The sequence below is a fragment of the Salmo trutta genome, chromosome 32, assembly GCF_901001165.1.
Source record: "Salmo trutta chromosome 32, fSalTru1.1, whole genome shotgun sequence".
NCBI lineage: Eukaryota > Metazoa > Chordata > Actinopteri > Salmoniformes > Salmonidae > Salmo > Salmo trutta.
The window spans coordinates 19,042,389-19,061,432 of record NC_042988.1 but is presented as its reverse complement, the minus strand read 5'-3'; the positions used below and the strand labels follow the sequence as shown (position 1 = coordinate 19,061,432).

General features: G+C 41.6%; 1 protein-coding gene across 3 annotated transcripts; it reads left to right on the top strand.

The window, feature by feature from the left end:
• The first annotated feature begins 1,549 nt into the window (after nucleotides 1–1,549).
• zgc:158403 (tetratricopeptide repeat protein 39A) lies at nucleotides 1,550–17,756 on the top strand. Of its 3 annotated transcripts, none has more exons than XM_029726788.1 (18): nucleotides 1,550–1,880; nucleotides 2,857–2,974; nucleotides 3,500–3,631; nucleotides 4,454–4,512; nucleotides 4,600–4,676; nucleotides 5,467–5,531; nucleotides 5,819–5,918; nucleotides 6,041–6,106; nucleotides 6,993–7,101; nucleotides 7,290–7,357; nucleotides 7,651–7,710; nucleotides 7,869–8,030; nucleotides 8,264–8,355; nucleotides 8,472–8,592; nucleotides 8,719–8,830; nucleotides 9,044–9,158; nucleotides 9,611–9,727; nucleotides 16,714–17,756. In XM_029726788.1, the coding sequence occupies exons 1-18, from the start codon at nucleotides 1,853–1,855 to the stop codon at nucleotides 16,823–16,825; spliced, it is 1,713 nt and encodes a 570-aa protein (XP_029582648.1). In that variant the 5' UTR covers nucleotides 1,550–1,852; the 3' UTR covers nucleotides 16,826–17,756. The 3 variants fall into 3 exon arrangements, with proteins under 3 accessions (XP_029582648.1, XP_029582649.1, XP_029582650.1); XM_029726789.1 differs by having other exon boundaries at nucleotides 1,554–1,880; nucleotides 2,870–2,974; XM_029726790.1 differs by having other exon boundaries at nucleotides 1,559–1,880; nucleotides 3,555–3,631.
• The last annotated feature ends 1,288 nt before the right edge of the window (nucleotides 17,757–19,044 follow it).

Genomic DNA, 19,044 nt, shown 5'->3' with positions numbered 1-19,044 from the left:
ATTTTGTGTATGACTTTGGCTTCCTCATGCTTGACCAATCTTTATTGGAAGGAGACCAACAACATGTACTAAACAGGCAAACATCAGAGTTAGACATTACAGTTAGTGTTCACCATAAAGTTGAATAATACTGTAACCTTGCCGGTTGAGCTTTAGATTAATTCCTAACTGAATTAAAAGGGTGATCAGTCCACATATTGTACAATAATTTTTCAGTGATCAAATGGAAAGAAATGGGGGTGTTTACTTCAGCTGGTTATAGAGTACCACAGTGTGAGTCATAATACCCATAAAATGGGGAAATGGTTACAATTGTTTTTCCACATTTCATTTTTCCCATAGGGGATTTTAGAAACACTTCAAATAAGGGCTGTATTTTGTGAAGGCTTACCCAGGCGTGACTTTTTGATAACTGTAAATCTCTCTAGGACAAGGTAACTTTTATCAATAACCTTGCATGTATTTACCTCCCAAAAATGAAATGCTAATAAGCTGCTAATGTGGCTGTCATAAAGAACTACAAATGCCATGATGATCTGGACGAGAAGGTAAGAATCTCTGGATTAACTATCTAATGTTAGTTAAATGTAGTAATTCATAAATTGGCTACATTTATTTGAATAGACAATTCTGTGAACTGTTGTGCAAGTTTTAAATTGACACAATAACTGTTAGTAAAGGTGTCAGCTACAGATGACGTGCAGGAGCGTGCAGGCATTTGTAGTTTTGCAAGATGTCTACTTTGATGCTAACTAGTATTTTCGAATCTGAGTTTAAATAGAGCCGAATATATTGATAAAATTCACCTTGTGGTTTTATGGTATTATGACATCTCCACTGTGGGGCTCTATATAACTTCAGTGAGAATGGAATTAATTTGAACTGGTGTTTATTTTTAGGGTTTTCCATCTCCAGTGAGTTATACAGTTTACAGAACCGTGTTAATATGTAAAGGGTCACATATGAGAGGCTTGGCATGTGACATTTTCCTTTATTTTCTGAGTCAAACAACACACAAATAATATATTCCCGAATTAATTACTTAATATAAAATGTAGGCTGTTAGAAAACTGCAGTTTCTTATCCTATTATTTTGCCAAGATATGCATAAAATGGGCCATGGCCATATTATAGACCAATGACTAATAAACGAAGAAATAGCCATGCTGACGTTGAGCCATTATGTATGTTCTTTAATTAAAGGTTATGGCAGGTTTGCAAAGCGTTCGTGGTATTGAGGGCGGCAGGGTAGCCTGGTGGTTACAGCGTTAGACTAGTAACCGAAAGGTTGCAAGTTCGAATCCCCGAGCTGACAGTACAAAGCTGTCGTTCTGCCCCTGAACAAGGCAGTTCAGGCCATCATTGAAAATAAGAATTTGTTCTTAACTGTCTTGCCTGGTAAAATAAATTCAGCCGGTTTTTGTCAAAACATTTTCGCAGCAGGTTAGGATAATTAGGTTAAGGTTACGAAAATCTTTAGGGTTAGCTAAAATGCAAAGAAAAAAATATCTATACACACTTTTATATACTTTTGACGTCAATTTGACAAAAGCAATATCCCTTCTAGACATGACTCATTGAGCCTGCGGATGTTGAAGGAGGAGTCGATTTAGTTCTCGTTTCTTTTCCCACACCGCTTTCGAGCACTTGACGCTTCTCTTCTTCTGAAATTACAATCCCAACACGATTCCACAGCTCAATGCAACTTCTGTTCTTAAAGTGGAATCATTCAACCCTCCACCCAGCTTGTTATTAAGACAATTTGCTAGTTAATGTTTTTTCTCAAACCCTTCTGAGTAGGCTACTTTTCGACAGGTGTTTTGGGCAGAGTGCCCGGAAGAAAAAATGTCCAATGGGAAAGATGCACCTGCGGCGGCGAAGTAAGTTTCAACGTCGTGACAGCACTGAACTTTTTTCATATATCTTGGTTGTTCGGTTTATATAGTAATTCAACATCAATTTAATTAATGTAAATACGCAGCTTTGTTTTATATATTGTCAATACAAGTACTTACTGACAAAGTAACTCATTTTCATTACTTTATTCGAAAGTTATTTTCTCTTTACGTTGGTGTTGTGTTGACAGTGAGATGGACAGGGTCAGGATGGTAGTTTAACAATTAATATTTTGTGAGGGTTTATTTGAGAAATGTATTTTGGATTGAGTACATCTGATTCATGACTAATCAAATAATTCAACAAAAGACCAGTCAATGCATGAATAGTTGAAGATATGTTATTTATTTTAGAATGACTCTCTTCCTTTCTAACTTATTCCTGTCAAGTGAAGTGTAGTTTTAGTTTAGTGCTTGTTTATTTCATGTTTCCACAAATATCACATGTTTTATGTTGAATATATGTTTTATGTTGATGAGCTCTTTGTGAAGGGGGAAATCCACTGTAGTGTTGTTATCTTGAAGTCATACAAGAAGGCAGGTTTTCTTAGATCATCTTGCAGCTGATTTCTAAGAGGTCTGACTCTAAATAAATGCGTACATTTGAGAATTCTTCACAGGACTAGTTTGGCCGAAAGGATTTTCTTACATTTTCTTGATTTTACTGTGAGTCAGAGAGCTTCAGATCCATCCGTGCCAGGTTTTAATGTTATGTGCACAAGTACAAGGAAATGCCTTTCTTGTGTGCTCTGAACCCAACAATGCTGTAATGAAGGTAAGAGACTATGAGCAGTGTGTGCAGACTATTGTGAACAGGTGGGTGCTTGTGCATGTGTATTGACACGGTTGCAGGCAACTTACCTTACCTATGGGCCTTAGAGCCCTTCCATTACCTATTTTCTTTCTCTCAGGAAGAGAGACAATACTAAAGCTGATACTTGCTGTCATGTAACCATTGTAGTGTGTGTGCGCAGCTCCTCACAGATGACCCTGCAGGTGTGCCTTGAGGAGTGTATGGAGGCCCTGGACCTCTTCCTCAACAACCACTTCAGTGAGAGCCTGGACAAACTGCGGCCACGGTAACAGTGCCACTCTCTCTGGACTAAAGTGGGCTTCAAACTCTCCATTGGCCAATTAGTGTGTAGAGGGTGTCTTGAGGTATATTTGTGCAGCCTTTAGCCATTTGTCGTTGAGTGGTGTGTAACTTAGTGCAGCATCAGCGCTGTTGAGGTGTGATGTTGTACAGTGGTATTGTGGTGTAGTACAGTGAAGTGTCACACTTCCTGCTACCCTTGGCATCAGGCCTCGTCACTTCTCCAGGATATGGAGTGTTTACTGAAGCTGACGCCCAGGGCTCAACGGGCAGAACGGAGGCCCTGGAAAATAAACACCATACTGCTGGAGTGAAATAGGAAAATAATTAGGTGTCTGTTGTTGGCTACTCTGTCTTTCCTCATTACCAATAGGTAAAGCCAGTCTATATTGGAAGAAAGCCACATTTGTTTTCGAAAGGAAATTAAAATGTTCGCTGGACGATAAATACTTGCTGTTTTCTGATTGTTGTCAGTGAGGTGTGGATGATAATGTTGTGTGTTGTGTTGAAGGGCGAAGGAGAGCATGTACCATGCTCTGATCTACGCCACTGTGCTGGAGATGCAGGCTATGATGACCTTCCAGCAGGATGACATCGTCAATGCAGGCAACACCATGAAGAGTGCCCAGGAGGTCTGCCAGAGGTGAGGATGCTACTATACATGGACACTCATCTGTTTCATGTCCTCTTTAACACATTAGTTCATATTAGACACAAGCAATGTCCAGAAAAGGTAAATAGAGGGAAATCCTGGAATATTCTGACAGTTGGTCTGGCCTCTAACAGTGAGGCCTAATATACCACTAGTGCTATTAGTCTCCTGTCCATCAGCCATAACCTGCAGGCAAATGAGAGCATTTACATGGCAACCAGGTCTCTTTGCGCCCCGGCTGGAATTTGCCTGTGTTTGCATGGCCAGAGCAGCTCTATTGATGGCCTACAGCAGTGGTATTCAACTCTTACCCTACGAGGTCAGAAGCCTGCTGGTTTTCTGTTCTACCTGATAATTAATTGCCAGGTATAAATCAGTCCCTGATTTTAGATGGGAACAATGAAAACAAGCACTGGAATTGGCTTCGAAGTCCAGAGGTGAGTTTGAGGGGCCTACAGCACAGGTGTCAAACTCATTCCACTAAGAGCCGAGTGGCTGCTGGCTTTTCCTCCTCACTTGTACTTGATTGATGAATTAAGGTCACTAATTAGTAAGGAACTCCCCACACCTGGTTGTCTAGGGCTTAATTGAAAGCAAAAACCTACAGACACTAGGCCCTCCATGGAATGAATGACACCCCTGGCCTACAGCAAGCAAGGACACTTGAGATTGCTGGAGGTGGTCGAAAGGCTGTCGTGTTATTATAATGTTCCACATTAATGCCCATGTGATTAACATGAGAAACATGCATTGCTCAATGAGATGTCATCTTTTTTTAGTCTTGCGCTCATAGTTGGTCTCATTTCTTCTTAGGTTTCGACGAAAGTCCCCTAGTAATATTAGTAAATCACCTGGAGAGCATCTAACTGAAGGTAAGAGCGCTTTTATAATTGGGCATCTCAGCCTATTATTATGGCAGATTTCAAATAGCCACTGACTGTGTGTGGGGGGGTCTGCAGAGCAGCTCCAAGCTCTCCATGCTGATGCGTGTTATGCTGAATGCTTGCTCCAAAGGGCTGCTCTCACCTTCCTACAGGTAAGACGTGTCCTCTTGTCCTCAACTCTAAATCTTACTGATCCTGGTTAATGACACTGCTGATGTTTCGTTTAGCATTAATGCACAGGCAACTGCTAAAATAAAGGAAACACTTGAGTAAATGGGGGATACAAAGTATATTGAAAGCAGGTGCTTCCACACAGGTGTGGTTTTCTGAGTCAATTAAGCATTTAACATCCCATCATGCTTAGGATAATGTATAAAAAGGCCTAGTTGCCCATTAGAAGAAGAGATCAGTTACTTTGAAAGAGGGGTTTCGGGAGCATAACAGATTTAAAGTGGGTGCATGTGTGCGTCTGTCTCTCGGTCATCAGATCTCAACCCAATGTAACACTTATTGGAGATTCTGGAGCGGCGCTTGAGACAGTGTTTTCCACCACCATCAACAAAACACCAAATTGCGTGATTTCTTGTGGAAGAATGGTGTCGCATCCCTCCAATAGAGCTCCAGACACTTGTAGAATCTATGCCAAGATGCAATGAAGCTGTTCTGGTGGCCCAATTAAGACACTTTATGCTGGTGTTTCCTTTATTTTGACCGTTACCTATATATATGATAACTGTATCCAACTGATTAGATATCGGTTGATGGAACGCATTGTAGTTGTTTGCCTTCCTGCTTCTTGGTGTTTTGAGTCTGTGTGCATAGTTTTTAAAGAGTGATCGAACAGGTTTCCCCTGTCCTTTCATTCATTTGTGAATACAGTACATTACTGTCGCACCAGTTGACACCTTTTGTTAAAATGTTTTGTTTTCCCTCTTCCTTAAGGATGAGAACATGGTGAGTTTTATCAAAGGAGGAATCAAAGTACGCAACAGTTATCTGATTTACAAGTAAGTTTGCAGGAGAAAGGGCAGAAATGGTTCTCACATTAAACAGGCTCACAGTGTGATTGTGAATCAACAGGTGGCGTCAATTCTGTTTCCCAAATTATGCACTGCTATTACAATAAGACTGTGCTCAGTTGTTAAAACAATAATGGCAATTCTCTGGTAAGTGTGTCGTTATCAGTCATTTAGATGTGTTTTTATTGTGTAATAATCAGACATTATTACAGCCTATATCATTATGTATAATCATGTTAGACTATGAATGACATAATTGCCTTTTTATGACACAGGGAGCTGCACACCTTCATACAGTCAAACAGCTCTCTCCAAGGACCCAACCACATTCACTTAGAGGGAGGGGTGTCTTTTGGGATCGGAGCATTCAACTTGGTTTGTCCCACAAGCATCCCCGTATTCCATTAATGGTCCATTTGCTAGATCATTGCGTGTTTTAGCACACATGTCAGTCAGACCTTATGCTGTATCACAGGATTCTGTACTGTCTTCCACAGACTCTTTCCATGTTTCCACCTCGGTTACTCAAAGTTTTAGAGTTTGCTGGCTTCTCTGGAGACAAGGTATAGTTGCTCATTCTAACTTGTCTAGAAAGTGATTGGTTTACAGTAGGGCTGCCCAACCCTGTTTCTGGAGAGCTAGCTTGCTGTAGTTACCGTAATTTCCGGACTATTGAGCGCACCTGAATATAAGCCGCACCCACGGAATTTTAAAAAATATATTATTTTGAACATAAATAAGCCGCACATGTCTATAAGCCACAGGTGCCTACCGGTACATTGAAACAAATTAACTTTACACAGGCTTTACCGAAACACGGCTTGTAACAAAAATAAATAGGCTTTAACGAAACACGGCTTGTAACAAAAAATAAAAAATTAGCAGTAAACAGTAGTCTACCAAGAAAGTCATTGCTCCAGACCATATTTCCTTTTCCAACAGCCAGATCAATCGCCTTCAACTTGAAAGATGCATCATATGCATTTCTGTGTCTTTGCCATGATGAGGGTGACAAAATGACTACTGTAATCAGAATGATGGGAAGTTTGAGCGCGCTCGATTTAATCTAAACAGTAAACAAAAAAGTTGTTTGACCTTAACCCGTTCCGCAATTTCATTGGTCTAATGAAAGCTTCATGCTGCCAAAAAACTGAGCACGTCACAGAATGTGTTTTTTATTTTTTTATTTATTTGAAAGCGGAAAAAATCCATATTAGCCGCGTCATTGTTTAAGCCGCGAGATTCAAAGCGTGGGAAAAAAGTAGCGGCTTATAGTCCGGAAATTACAGTAATTAACATGATTCACCTTAACAAGCAGGTCATTATTATAGTGCGGTTTGCTAGATGCTCTACATGACAGTAGCTCTAAAGGAACAGCGTTGGGCAACCCTGCTTTACAGGTTGTCAGTCTCCCCCCTCTCACTATATATTGTATGTTATTGTGTGCAGGAGTATGGTCTGTCCCAGCTGAATGATGGTGCCACTACAAACAACCTGCGCTCCATGCTGTGTGCCTTGCTGTTGCTCTGTTACTACACCTTCCTCACCTTCATACTCGGTACTCTACTCTTCATAATCAGGAAGTGAATGGAGATCACAAATTACTTGGCTGTTTGGAAATGACACAATTACATATAACATACACACGTGTGTGAAAGAGCGAGAGATAAAGAACGACAGGGTAGACTGTGAGTTTCTGGTTTTGTCCATACACGGCATCTTATTCAGTTGTTTATCACTCTACAGGGACCGGTGAGGGGGACGTGGCTGATGCTGAGAAGCTGCTGAAGCCTTTCCGGCTCCGCTACCCACAGGTGAGTGACACTCCTCCCCAGGCTCTCACCCAGCCCAAAGCAAACTCAACTCTGTATGGAACACAATGTGTACCGATACCAGCAGACTTCTGGGCAAATACAATCTAAAGTAATAGGTTTACAATGTGGGTAAGTAATGCACTGACCATGCGATAGGCCATTTAGTCAGAGGAGGTGCTTATGCTTGAGCTACCATTGTTTAAGTATGTCATTTTACAAGTGCTAGCCACCGCCAAAGTATTATTATATGGTGTTTTCAGAGAATGTTTACATTTCTCTCCACTTCCCTTCAGGGGGCCATATTTCTCTTCTTTGCAGGCAGAGCTGAGGCAATCAAGGGGAACATTGATGAGGTGAGCCTCAAACTACATGTCTATGTCATGCTATTTTTGTTATGTCTGTTTTTCCAGTCATATTTAGCAGTGGCGTTTGTATTGATAGGCCTAGAATGAGATCAGTGTGTGCCTGTGGTTTGCTGGTGGGGTGTACTGTAATGACGATATGTCACCAGGCGGTGGTGCTGTTTGAGGATGGCTGCAAAGCTCAGCAACAGTGGAAGCAGTTCCACCACATGTGCTACTGGGAGCTGATGTGGTGCTTCACCTACAAGTGCGTGTGGAGGATGGCCTACTTCTACGCTGACCTACTGAGCAATGAGAGCCGCTGGTCCAAGGCAAGAGAGTGTGCTGTAGTGTTGAGTATAGCCTAGGACCCAATTTAAGATGGCACAAAACCACTTGAGCAGACACTCTTAATTGAACCCAGTCAATGGTTTTGACCTGCCCACTAACTGTATGGCTTTTAAAGCCAATGCAGTATTTTTATCCCCACAACAGACTTGACATTATTAAACTCTACTTACTGTATGGCTGGGTCCTGACTGAATAAGGCTCATCTTTCCTTCAGGCCATGTATGTGTACATGAAGGCTGCTTACCTGAGCATGCTTGCTCCGGGGGAGGCTAGGCCTTTTGGGGAAGATGAGGTGGAGCTCTTCAGGTAAACACATGTTCATCACAACAAAAACATAACTTGAAATTCTCCAGTCCCATTTCATTGTGACCACCCCTCTTTCCTGGCCCCTTCTCTTTTTCTGTCTTTGCCTGCTGTCTTAGGCAGGTGTCCACCTTCAAGCAAAAGATAGCAGGGAAGTCTCCACCCACAGAGAAGTTTGCCATTCGCAAGGCTAGACGTTACAAAGCTAGCTGCCCAGTGAGGCTACCAGTACCTGTGCTGGTGAGACCCCACAAATACACATATGCAAAGCTGCATAAAGACATGTACAAATCTGTTGCTAAAATGGTGGGGGTCACTTGTATTTGTGTGGTTCTGACAGTATTATCTCATGCTACACTGCTGTAGGAGATGATGTACATGTGGAACGGCTTTTCCATGATCAGCAAGAGGCCAGAGCTCACCGAGGGAATGCTGCAGACACTGGTGGAGGCAGAGCGCACCCTGCTGGAATCTCCCGGTACTGCAACATGTCAGGGCTAACCAGTTTCAGGCTGTCAGACTGAACTGGGCCAAACCAGCCTACTTGCCTCAGTGGGTCATGAAGCAATAAATACTCTTGTAATATCACCAAAAGTGAATGGATAAAGACTGATTCTACACACATTCTGCTTGAGCCTGTGTTGAGTAATTTTGAATGCATGGTTTTCTAATCTGTGTTTTGTTTTGGAAGTGAATGGGTATTCAATGGATGACCGCTGTGTGATCCACCTACTGAAGGGGCTGTGTCTGAAGAACCAGGGACACATTCAGGCTGCAGAGGAATGCTTCAACAAGGTGTACAACAGGTGACGTAGGGAATCTTTTATACACACCTGGAATCTGTGTGTTGTATAACAAAATGGTAAATGCATGCCGACGCATACGTATCATGTTTGCTGAGAGGTTATAAAATTAGTTTATTGGTCTATTCGGATCCCCATTAGCCATTGCTGAAACAGCAGCTATTCTTCCTTAGGTCCAGTGTCACTTTTTTAACAAGCTCATCCATGCCAAAAGGAAATATTTTCATGGTATTTAATCAAACAATGTGTTCTTTGTTTTGATTAACCACACCAATGTTTTATCATAGCAAGTTTAGCGATGCTGTGTTATGAAGGAGGGTAGGACCTCGTAGCAGTGAAATACACTCTGAATAATGTCTAGATGTTTTTTTTTAGAAAAGTCAGTGATATTTGAACATGCTCTTTGTAAACGACTAAGAGGTTAATAATATGGCCGTCTGTTTTCTAACCTCCAGTGAGAAGAAGATCAGGTTTGACCATTACCTGGTGCCCAACGCTCTGCTGGAGCTCAGTGTGGTCTACATGGACACGGGCCGCAAGGAAGAGGCCATCAAACTACTGGTGAAAGCCAAGTGAGTCATCTCTTACTGGTTGTTCCAGTACAGCCTGCAAGCTGTAGCAGGCTTACATTCCAGCTTGACATGAAAACACCTTATTAAACTAATTCTTTTGATTGGTTAGTTGAGGAGATGGCTGCCGTTTTACGGGCTCCTAACCAATTATTTGTAACTTATTTTGTACATAATGTTTCTCCCACGTCGCTTATGACCCGAAAAGAGCTTCTGGATATCAGAACAGCGATTACTCACCTCAAACTGGACAAAGATTTTTTTCTTTAACGAGTATTCCAGATACCCAACCAGGCCCAAATCCCTGTCATTCGCGTGAAGAGAAGATGCAGATACAGGGGACGCCTCTACCATCCGTCCTATTGGCCAACGTGCAATCATTGGAGAATAAACTGGATGAGCTCCATTCAAGACTATCCTACCAAAGGGCCATAAAAAAGCTGTAATATCTTGTGTTTCACTGAGTCGTGGCTGAACGGCGACATGGATAATATACAGTTGGCTGGTTTTTCTGTGCACCGGCAAGACGGAACAGCTGCCTCCGGTAAGACAAGGGGTGCCAGTCTGTGTCTATTTGTCAATAACCACTGGTGCACAAAATCAAATAAAGGAAGTCTCTATAAAAATGCTCGCCTGAGATAGAGTATCATGATAAGCTGTAGACCACACCATTTACCAAAAGTTCTGTATTTTTCGTAGCTGTCTATTTACCACCACAAACTGATGCTGGTACTACAATCTCACTCAACGAGCTGTATAAAGCCATAAGCAAACAAGAAAATGCTCATCCAGAGGCGGTGCTCCAAGTGGCCGGGGACTTTAATGTAGGGAAACTTAAATCCGCTTTACCTAATATTTCTACAAGCATGTTACATGTGCCACGAGAAAAAAAAATACTCTAGGCCATCTGTACTCAACACACAGATGTGTACAAAGCTCTCCCTTGCCCTCAATTTGGAAAATCTGACCATAAATCTATCCTGATTCCTGATTACAAGCAAAAACTAAAGCAGGAAGTACCAGTGACTCGCTCAATACGGAAGTGGTCAGATGACGCAGATGCTATACTACAGGACTGTTTCGCTAGCACAGACTGGAATATGTTCTGGGATTCTTTCGATGGCATGGAGTACACCACATCAGTCATTGGCTTCATCAATAAGTGCATCGATGAAGTCGTCTCCACTAGAGGTTGACCGATTAATTGGAATGGCCGATTTAATTAGGGCCGATTTCAAGTTTTCATAACAATCGGAAATCTGTATTTTTGGACGCCGATTTGGCCGTTTAATTTTAAAAAATTTTTTTTTTTTTAGACCTTTATTTAACTAGGCAAGTCAATTAAGAACACATTCTTATTTTCAATGACGGCCTAGGAACGGTGAGTTAACTGCCTTGTTCAGGGGCAGAACGACAGATTTTTACCTTGTCAGCTCGGGGATTCAATCTTGCAACCTTACGGTTAACTAGTCCAACACTCTAACCACCTGCTTTACATTGCACTCCACGAGGAGCCTTCCTGTTACGCGAATGCAGTAAGAGGCCAAGGTAAGTTGCTAGCTAGCATTAAATGTATCTTATAAAAAACAATCAATCAATCATCACTAGTTAACTACACATGGTTGATGATATTACTAGTTTATCTAGCCTGTCCTGCGTTGCATATACCGTAAATTCCGGACTATAAGCCGCAACTTTTTTCCCAGGCTTTGAACCTCGCGGCTTAAACAATGACGCAGCTAATATATGGATTTTTCCCGCTTTCAATTTGTTTTCTTCCAAAAAACACATTCTGTGACGTGCTCAGTTTTTTGGCGGCATGAAGCTTTCATTAGACCAATGAAATTGCCGAACGGGTTAAGGTCAAACAACTTTTTTGTTTACTGTTTAGATTAAATCGAGCGCTCTCAAACTTCCCATCATTCTGATTACGGTAGTCATTTTGTCACCCTCATGGCAAAGACACGGAGAAATGCATATGATGCAGCTTTCAAGTTGAAGGCGATTGATCTGGCTGTTGGAAAAGGAAATAGAGCTGCTGCACGGGAGCTTGTTCTTAATGAGTCGATTATAAGACGATGGAAACAGCAGCGTGAGGAATTGACTCAGTGCAAAAAGACAACTAAATCTTACTGGTAATTTTTTATTTTTTGTTACAAGCCGTGTTTCGTTAAAGCCTGTGTAAAGTTGATTTGTTTCAATGTACCGGTAGGCACCCGCGGCTTATAGACATGTGCGGTTTATTTATGTTCAAAATAAAAATTACATTCAGTGGGTGCGGCTTATATTCAGGTGCGCTTAATAGTCCGGAAATTACGGTAATCACTTAGGTACACGTTGCTCCAACCATAAACATCAATGCCTTTCTTAAAATCAATACACAAGTGTATATTTTTAAACCTACATATTTAGTTAATATTGCCTGCTAACATGAATTTCTTTTAACTAGGGAAATGTGTATCTTCTCTTGCAAACAGAGTCAGGGTATATGCAGCAGTTTGGGCAGCCTGGCTCGTTGCAAACTGTGAAGACTATTTCTTCCTAACAAAGACAGCCGACTTCGCTAAACGGGGGATGATTTAACAAAAGCGCATTTACGAAAAAAGCACAATCGTTGCACGACTGTACCTAACCATAAACATCAATGCCTTTCTTAAAATTAATACACAAGTATATATTTTTAAACCTGCATATTTAGCTAAAGGAAATCCAGGTTAGCAGGCAATATTAACCAGGTGAAATTGTCATTTTGCGTTCATTGCACGCAGAGTCAGGGTATATGCAACAGTTTGGGCCGCCTGGCTCGTTGCGAACTAATTTGCCAGACTTTTACGTAATTATGACATTGAAGGTTGTGCAATGTAACAGGAATATTTAGTCTTAGGGATGCCACCCGTTTAAATAAAATACGGAACGGTTCCGTATTTCACTGAAAGGAAAAATGTTTTGTTTTCGTGATGATAGTTTCCGGATTCGACCATATTAATGACCAAAGGCTCGTATTTCTGTGTGTTTATGTTATAATTAAGTATGATTTGATAGAGTAGTCTGACTGAGCGGTGGTAGGCAGCAGCAGGCTCGTAAGCATTCATTCAAACAGCACTTTCGTGCGTTTTGCCAGCAGCTCTTTGCAATGCATTGCGCTGTTTATGACTTCAAGCCTATCAACTCCCAAGATTAGGCTGGTGTAACCGATGTGAAATGGCTAGCTAGTTAGCGGGTGCGCGCTTTCAAATGTCACTCGCTCTGAGACTTGGAGTAGTTGTTCCCCTTGCTCTGCATGGGTAACGCTGCTTCGAGGGTGGCTGTTGTCGATGTATTCCTGGTTCGAGCCCAGGTAGGAGCGAGGGACGGAAGCTATACTGTTACACTGGCAATACTAAAGTGCCTATAAGAACATCCAATAGTCAAAGGTATATGAAATACAAATCGTATAGAGAGAAATAGTCCTATAATTCCTACAACCTAAAACTTCTTACCTGGGAATATTGAAGACTCATGTTAAAAGGAACCACCAGCTTTCATATGTTCTCATGTTCTGAGCAAGGAACTTAAACGTTAGCTTTCCTACATGGCACATATTGCACTTTTACTTTTCTCCAACACTTTGTTTTTGCATTATTTAAACCAAATTGAACATGTTTCATTATTTATTTGAGGCTAAATAGATTTTATTAATGTATTATATTAAGTTAAAATAAGTGTTCATTCAGTATTGTTGTAATTGTCAAATTGGCCGATTTTAATCGGTATCGCCTTTTTTGGTCCCCCCAATAATCGGTATCGGCGTTAAAATCATAATTGGTCGACCTCTAGTCTCCACAGTGACCGTACGTACATACCGCAACCAGAAGCCATGGATTACAGGCAACATCCACACTGAGCTAAAGGGTAGAGCTGCTGCTTTCAAGGAGCGTGACTCTAACCCAGACGCTTAAAATAAATCCCGCTAGCTTTGAAAGGCTGGTCATGGCTTGCATCAACACTTTCATCCCAGAAACCCTAGACTGACTCCACAGATGACGCAATCTTTATTGCAATAAACACTGCCCTTTCCCACCTGGACAAAAGGAACACCTACTTGAGAATGCTGTTCATTGACTACAGCTCAGTGTTCAACACCATAGTGCCCTCAAAGCTCATCACTAAGCTAAGGACCCTGGGACTAAACGCCTCCCTCTGCAACTGGATCCTGGACTTCCTGGTGGGCCTCCCTCAGGTCTTAAGGGTAGCCAACAACATCTGCCATGCTGATCCTCAACACAGGGGCCCCTCAGGGGTGCGTGCTCAGTCCCCTCCTGTACTCCCTGTTCACCCACGACTGCGTGGCCAAGCACGACTCCAACACCATTAAGTTTGCTGATGACACAACAGTGGTAGACCTGATTACCGACAATGATGTGACAGCCTATAGGAAGGAGGTCAGAGACCTGGAAGTGTGGTGCCAGGAAAACCTCAACGTGATCAAGACAAAGGAGATGATTGTGGACTACAGGAAAAGGGCCGAGCACACCCCCATTCTCATTGACGGGGCTGTAGTGGAGCAGGTTGAGCTTCAAGTGCCTTGGTGTCCACATCCCCAACAAACTATCATGGTCCAAACACACCAAGACAGTTGTGACAAGGGCACGACCACGCCTATTCCCCCTCAGGAGACTGAAAAGATTTGTCATGTGTCCTCAGATCGTCAAAGTTCTACAGCTGCACCATCGAGAGCATCCTGACTGGTTACATCACCGCCTGGTATGGCAACTGCTCTGCTTCCGACCGCAAGGCACTAGACTAGAGGGTAGTGCGTATGGCCCAATACATCACTGGGGCAAACTTCCTGCCATTCAGGACCTCTAGACTATTCCCTGTTTTAGGTCAGTTAGGATCACCACTTTATTTTAATGTGAAATGTCAGAATAATAGTACAGTGATTTATTTAAGCTTTTATTTCTTTCGTCACATTCCCAGTGGGTCAGAAGTTTATACACTCAATTAGTATTTGGTAACATTGCCTTAAACAATTTAAACTTGGGTCAAACGTTTCGGGTAGTCTTCCACAAGCTTCCCACAACTTTGGGTGGATTTTGGCCCATTCCTCCCAACAGAGCTGGTGTAAATGAGTCAGGTTTGTAGGCCTCCTTGCTTGCAGATGCTTTTTCAGTTCCGCCTACACAATTTCTATAGGATTGAGATCAGGGCTTTGTGATGGTCACTCCAATACCTTGACGTTGTTGTCCTTAAGCCATTTTGCCACAACTTTAAGTGTGCTTGGGGTCATTGTCCATTTGGAAGACCCATTTGCGACCAAGCTTTAACTTCCTGACTGTCTTGATGTTGCTTCAATATATCTACATAATTTTCCCTGCCTCATGATGCCATCTATTTTGTGAAGTGCACCAGTCCCTCCTGCAGCAAAGCACCCCCACAACATAATGCTGCCACCCCTGTACTTCACGGTTGGGATGGTGTTCTTCGGCTTGCAAGCATCCCCCTTTTTCCTCCTAACATAACGATGGTCATTATGGCCAAACAGTTCTATTTTTGTTTTGTCAGACCAGAGGACATTTCTCCAAAAAGTACGATCTTGGTCCCCATGTGCAGTTGCAAACCGTAATCTGGCTTTTTTTATGGTGGTTTTGGAGCAGTGGCTTCTTCCTTGCTGAGTGGCCTTTCAGGTATGTCGATATAGGACTCGTTTTACTGTGGATATAGATACTTTTGTACCTGTTTCCTCCAGCATCCACAAAGTCCTTTTGCTGTTGTTCTGGGATTGATTTGCACTTTTCGCACCAAAGTACGTTCATCTCTAGGAGACAGAACGCGTCTCCTTCCTGAGCGGTATGATGGCTGCGTGGTCCCATGGTGTTTATACTTGCGTACTATTGTTTGTACAGATGAACTTGGTACCTTCAGGCGTTTTGGAAATTGCTCCCAAGGATGAACCAGACTTGTGGAGGTCTACCATTGTTTTTCTGAGGTCTTGGCTGATATCTTTTGATTTTCCCTTGATGTTAAGCAAAGAGGCACTGAGTTTGAAGGTAGGTCTTGAAATACATCCACAGGTACACCTCCAATTGACTCAAATGATGTCAATTAGCCTATCAGAAGCTTCTAAAACCATAACCTAATTTCTGGAATTTTCCAAGCTGTTTAAAGGCACAGTCAACTTGGTGTATGTAAACTTCTGACCCCCTGGAGTTGTGATACAGTGAATTATAAGTGAAATAATCTGTCTGTAAACAATTGTTGGAAAAATTACTTGTCATGCACAAAGTAGATGTCCTAACCGACTTGCCAAAACTATAGTTTGTTAACTAGACATTTGTGGAGTGGTTGAAACACTTAGGTTGGAGTCATTAAAACCAGTTTATGTAAACTTCCAATTTCAACTGTACATATTACCTCAACTAACTTGTACCCCCGCACATTGACTTGGTACCGGTACCCCCTTTATAAGGATAAGAGCGTCTGCTAAATGACTTAAATGTAAATGTATATAGCCTCCTTATTTTATTGTTGCTCTTTTTTTACTTACTAAATATTTTTTTTAATAAACTTAACTCTTATTTTTGTTAACTTCATTGTTGGTTAAGGGCTTGTAAGTAAGCATTTCATGGTAAGGTCTACACCTGTTGTATTCGGCGCATGTGACAAATGAAATTGTTTTTGAATTGGTTGTATTGAGGCTAGACTGGAACAAAATCCTGCACACTATTTTGTTCTACAGGACCAGGATTGGTGACTGCTGCAGGATAGTTAGCTCCAAAAATATTGGGACAGTGACTTTTTGTTTTGGCTCTGTACTCCAGCACTTTGAATTTTACATTTATACAATGACTATTTGAAATGATACAGGTTAAAGTACAAAGTGCTGGAGTACTGAGCCAAAACAACATGTCACTGTCCCAATGCTTTTGGAGCTTTTAGTGTACACACACACACACAAATGTTACTATGTTTTACTCATGATTTCTATCTACTTTGTCCTGTTCCCTCAGAACTAACTACAAGGAGTACTCCATGGAGTCACGCACCCAGTTCAGGATCCATGCTGCTCTCTCCAAACTCAAGGCTGACACTAGTGACCAAGATGAAATCACACCACTGTAGTATAACAGGTGTCATTGTGCTGAGCAAGCACTGGACTTGCTTCCCCTGCCATGTGTAGGTGTTCCAGAAAGACTTGCTCTATTTTACATCCTCAGCCACTTTGATCACTGCCTCCACATGTTACTTGCTTTGTGGTGAAAGTCTCCTTCCTTCATGGATGGTGGTCTCTCCCTGATTAAAACACTTGAGTTTTGAATGGGAGTAGGTAGAAGTTGCCTCTACCTGCTGGTTCTAGATCAGAGGCATTTTATCCACCTACTGGGTGGTGAACACCCTGATCCTACATATGTGGTTAGGTTCAGATTCTATCTTCAGTGTTTGTATGTGCTGGTTACCCATAACAGTAGATGTGAGGCAGTTGCTCAAAACAATTTGAATACAGTATATCCACTTTTTTGTGGAAAAAAACATGTTGAAATGAACTTAACAATGTAAGTAATGTTTGGATATGTGAGGTATAGTTTTGCTTTTAACTTCTCCAAAAGTGATTGAGTATTACTGTAAGCATTTTGACAAAAGCACCCTTTGGTGATAACTGAATAAGACAGACATACGACTACATAACGTATGATATTGCTTTGATCCCAGAGTTATTTTAACAAATGTATTAACATTTATGTAGAAGGACCTTAATAATCAATAGGTCATGCTACATTTGTTTTATGTATGTTGTCCCTGCTGCAATGTACAGAGGAAAGTAGTCAGTTGAAATAAGTTTAACCTCACTAACCTCTGATAGTCTAAACTTTATTTGAAGTAATGAATGTCAATCAAGACCTTGTACAAAGAAAGGTGTGGTTAAACAATTTGAAAAACATGATTAAATGTGTCCATTTGCTAGAAGCACTCATTGTTATATTTTACTGGAGCGTATCTCAAAGTAGAGTGTAACCCATCCTTGTCCAGATTGCCCTATAAATAACAAACTGATTAAGAGGTGACGTTTTGTGACTTTACAGATAAAGATGTGTGACTGGTACCTACACGGAGTGTACAAAACATTATGAACACATACTCTTTGGATGACTGACTGCGCTATGATCCCTTATTTATGAAGGGAAGGAGACGGGTTGAAGGATTTTTAAGCCTTGAGACAATTGAGACATGGTTTGTGTACCATTCAGAGGGTGAATGGACAAGACAAAATATTTAAGTGTCTTTGGGGGCCAAGCACACTGGTTTGTCAAGAACTGCAACGCTGCTGTATTTTTCCTATTTAACAGTTTCCTGCATTTATCAAGAATGGTCCACCACACAAAAGACATCCAGCCAAATTGACAACTGTGGGAACCATTGGAGTTAACATGGGCCATCATCCCTATGGAACGCGTTCGACACCTTGTAGAGTCCATGCCCTGACAAATTGAGGCTGTTCTGAGGGCTAAAGGAGGAGGTGTAACTCAAATATTAGGGTGTTCTTAATGTTTTGTATACTGTGTATAAACTTACCTGCTACTTCCTTGATGAACTTAATCAGTGGATCATGACATCACATCCAGTGTCAATCATGGGGCAGCAGGTAGCCTAGTGGTTAGAGCATTGGGCCAGTAACTGAAAGGTTGCTGGATTGAAACCCCAAGCTGACAAGGTGAAAATCTGTCGTTCTGCCCCTGAACAAGGCACTGTTCCCCGGTAGGCCTTCATTGTGAATAAGAATTTGTTCTTAACTGACTTGCCTAGTTAAAGGTTACATACACAGTCTGCACAACAGTGTGCACTATGTAAGGCCAGGGGATAAATGTTTTACATACTTTGTCCATTTACATGGAAATTTATTGTGTGAAGTCAGCATACAAATACACAAAACCTATAATACATACATGATCTAATTGTAGGGTGTTCACCTAAACTCTGGGGCCGGTATCCCAGATACAGATGAAGCCTAGTCCTGGACTAAAAATATATTTTCTAATGGAGATTCTCTATTGAACATGCTTAGTCCAGGACTAGGCTTCATCTGTGTCCGGGAAACCGACACCTTAGGGTTGCAATGATATTCAGGTATTTTTAACATATTGAGTCAGACCGAGGGTCTTGAGACCATGACCAGGCCAAGCCTGTATTTACTTGGTCTCAAGTAGTCTCAGACCAACCCTCAAGATCAAGACTCAATTTCTGGTGTATACTATATACAGCCTGCCGATTTCATATGGTTCTGGATGGTGGTTTGCTAACCCCATGCCTAGCCTCATCCCTCTGTAACCATAACCTAACTTGAA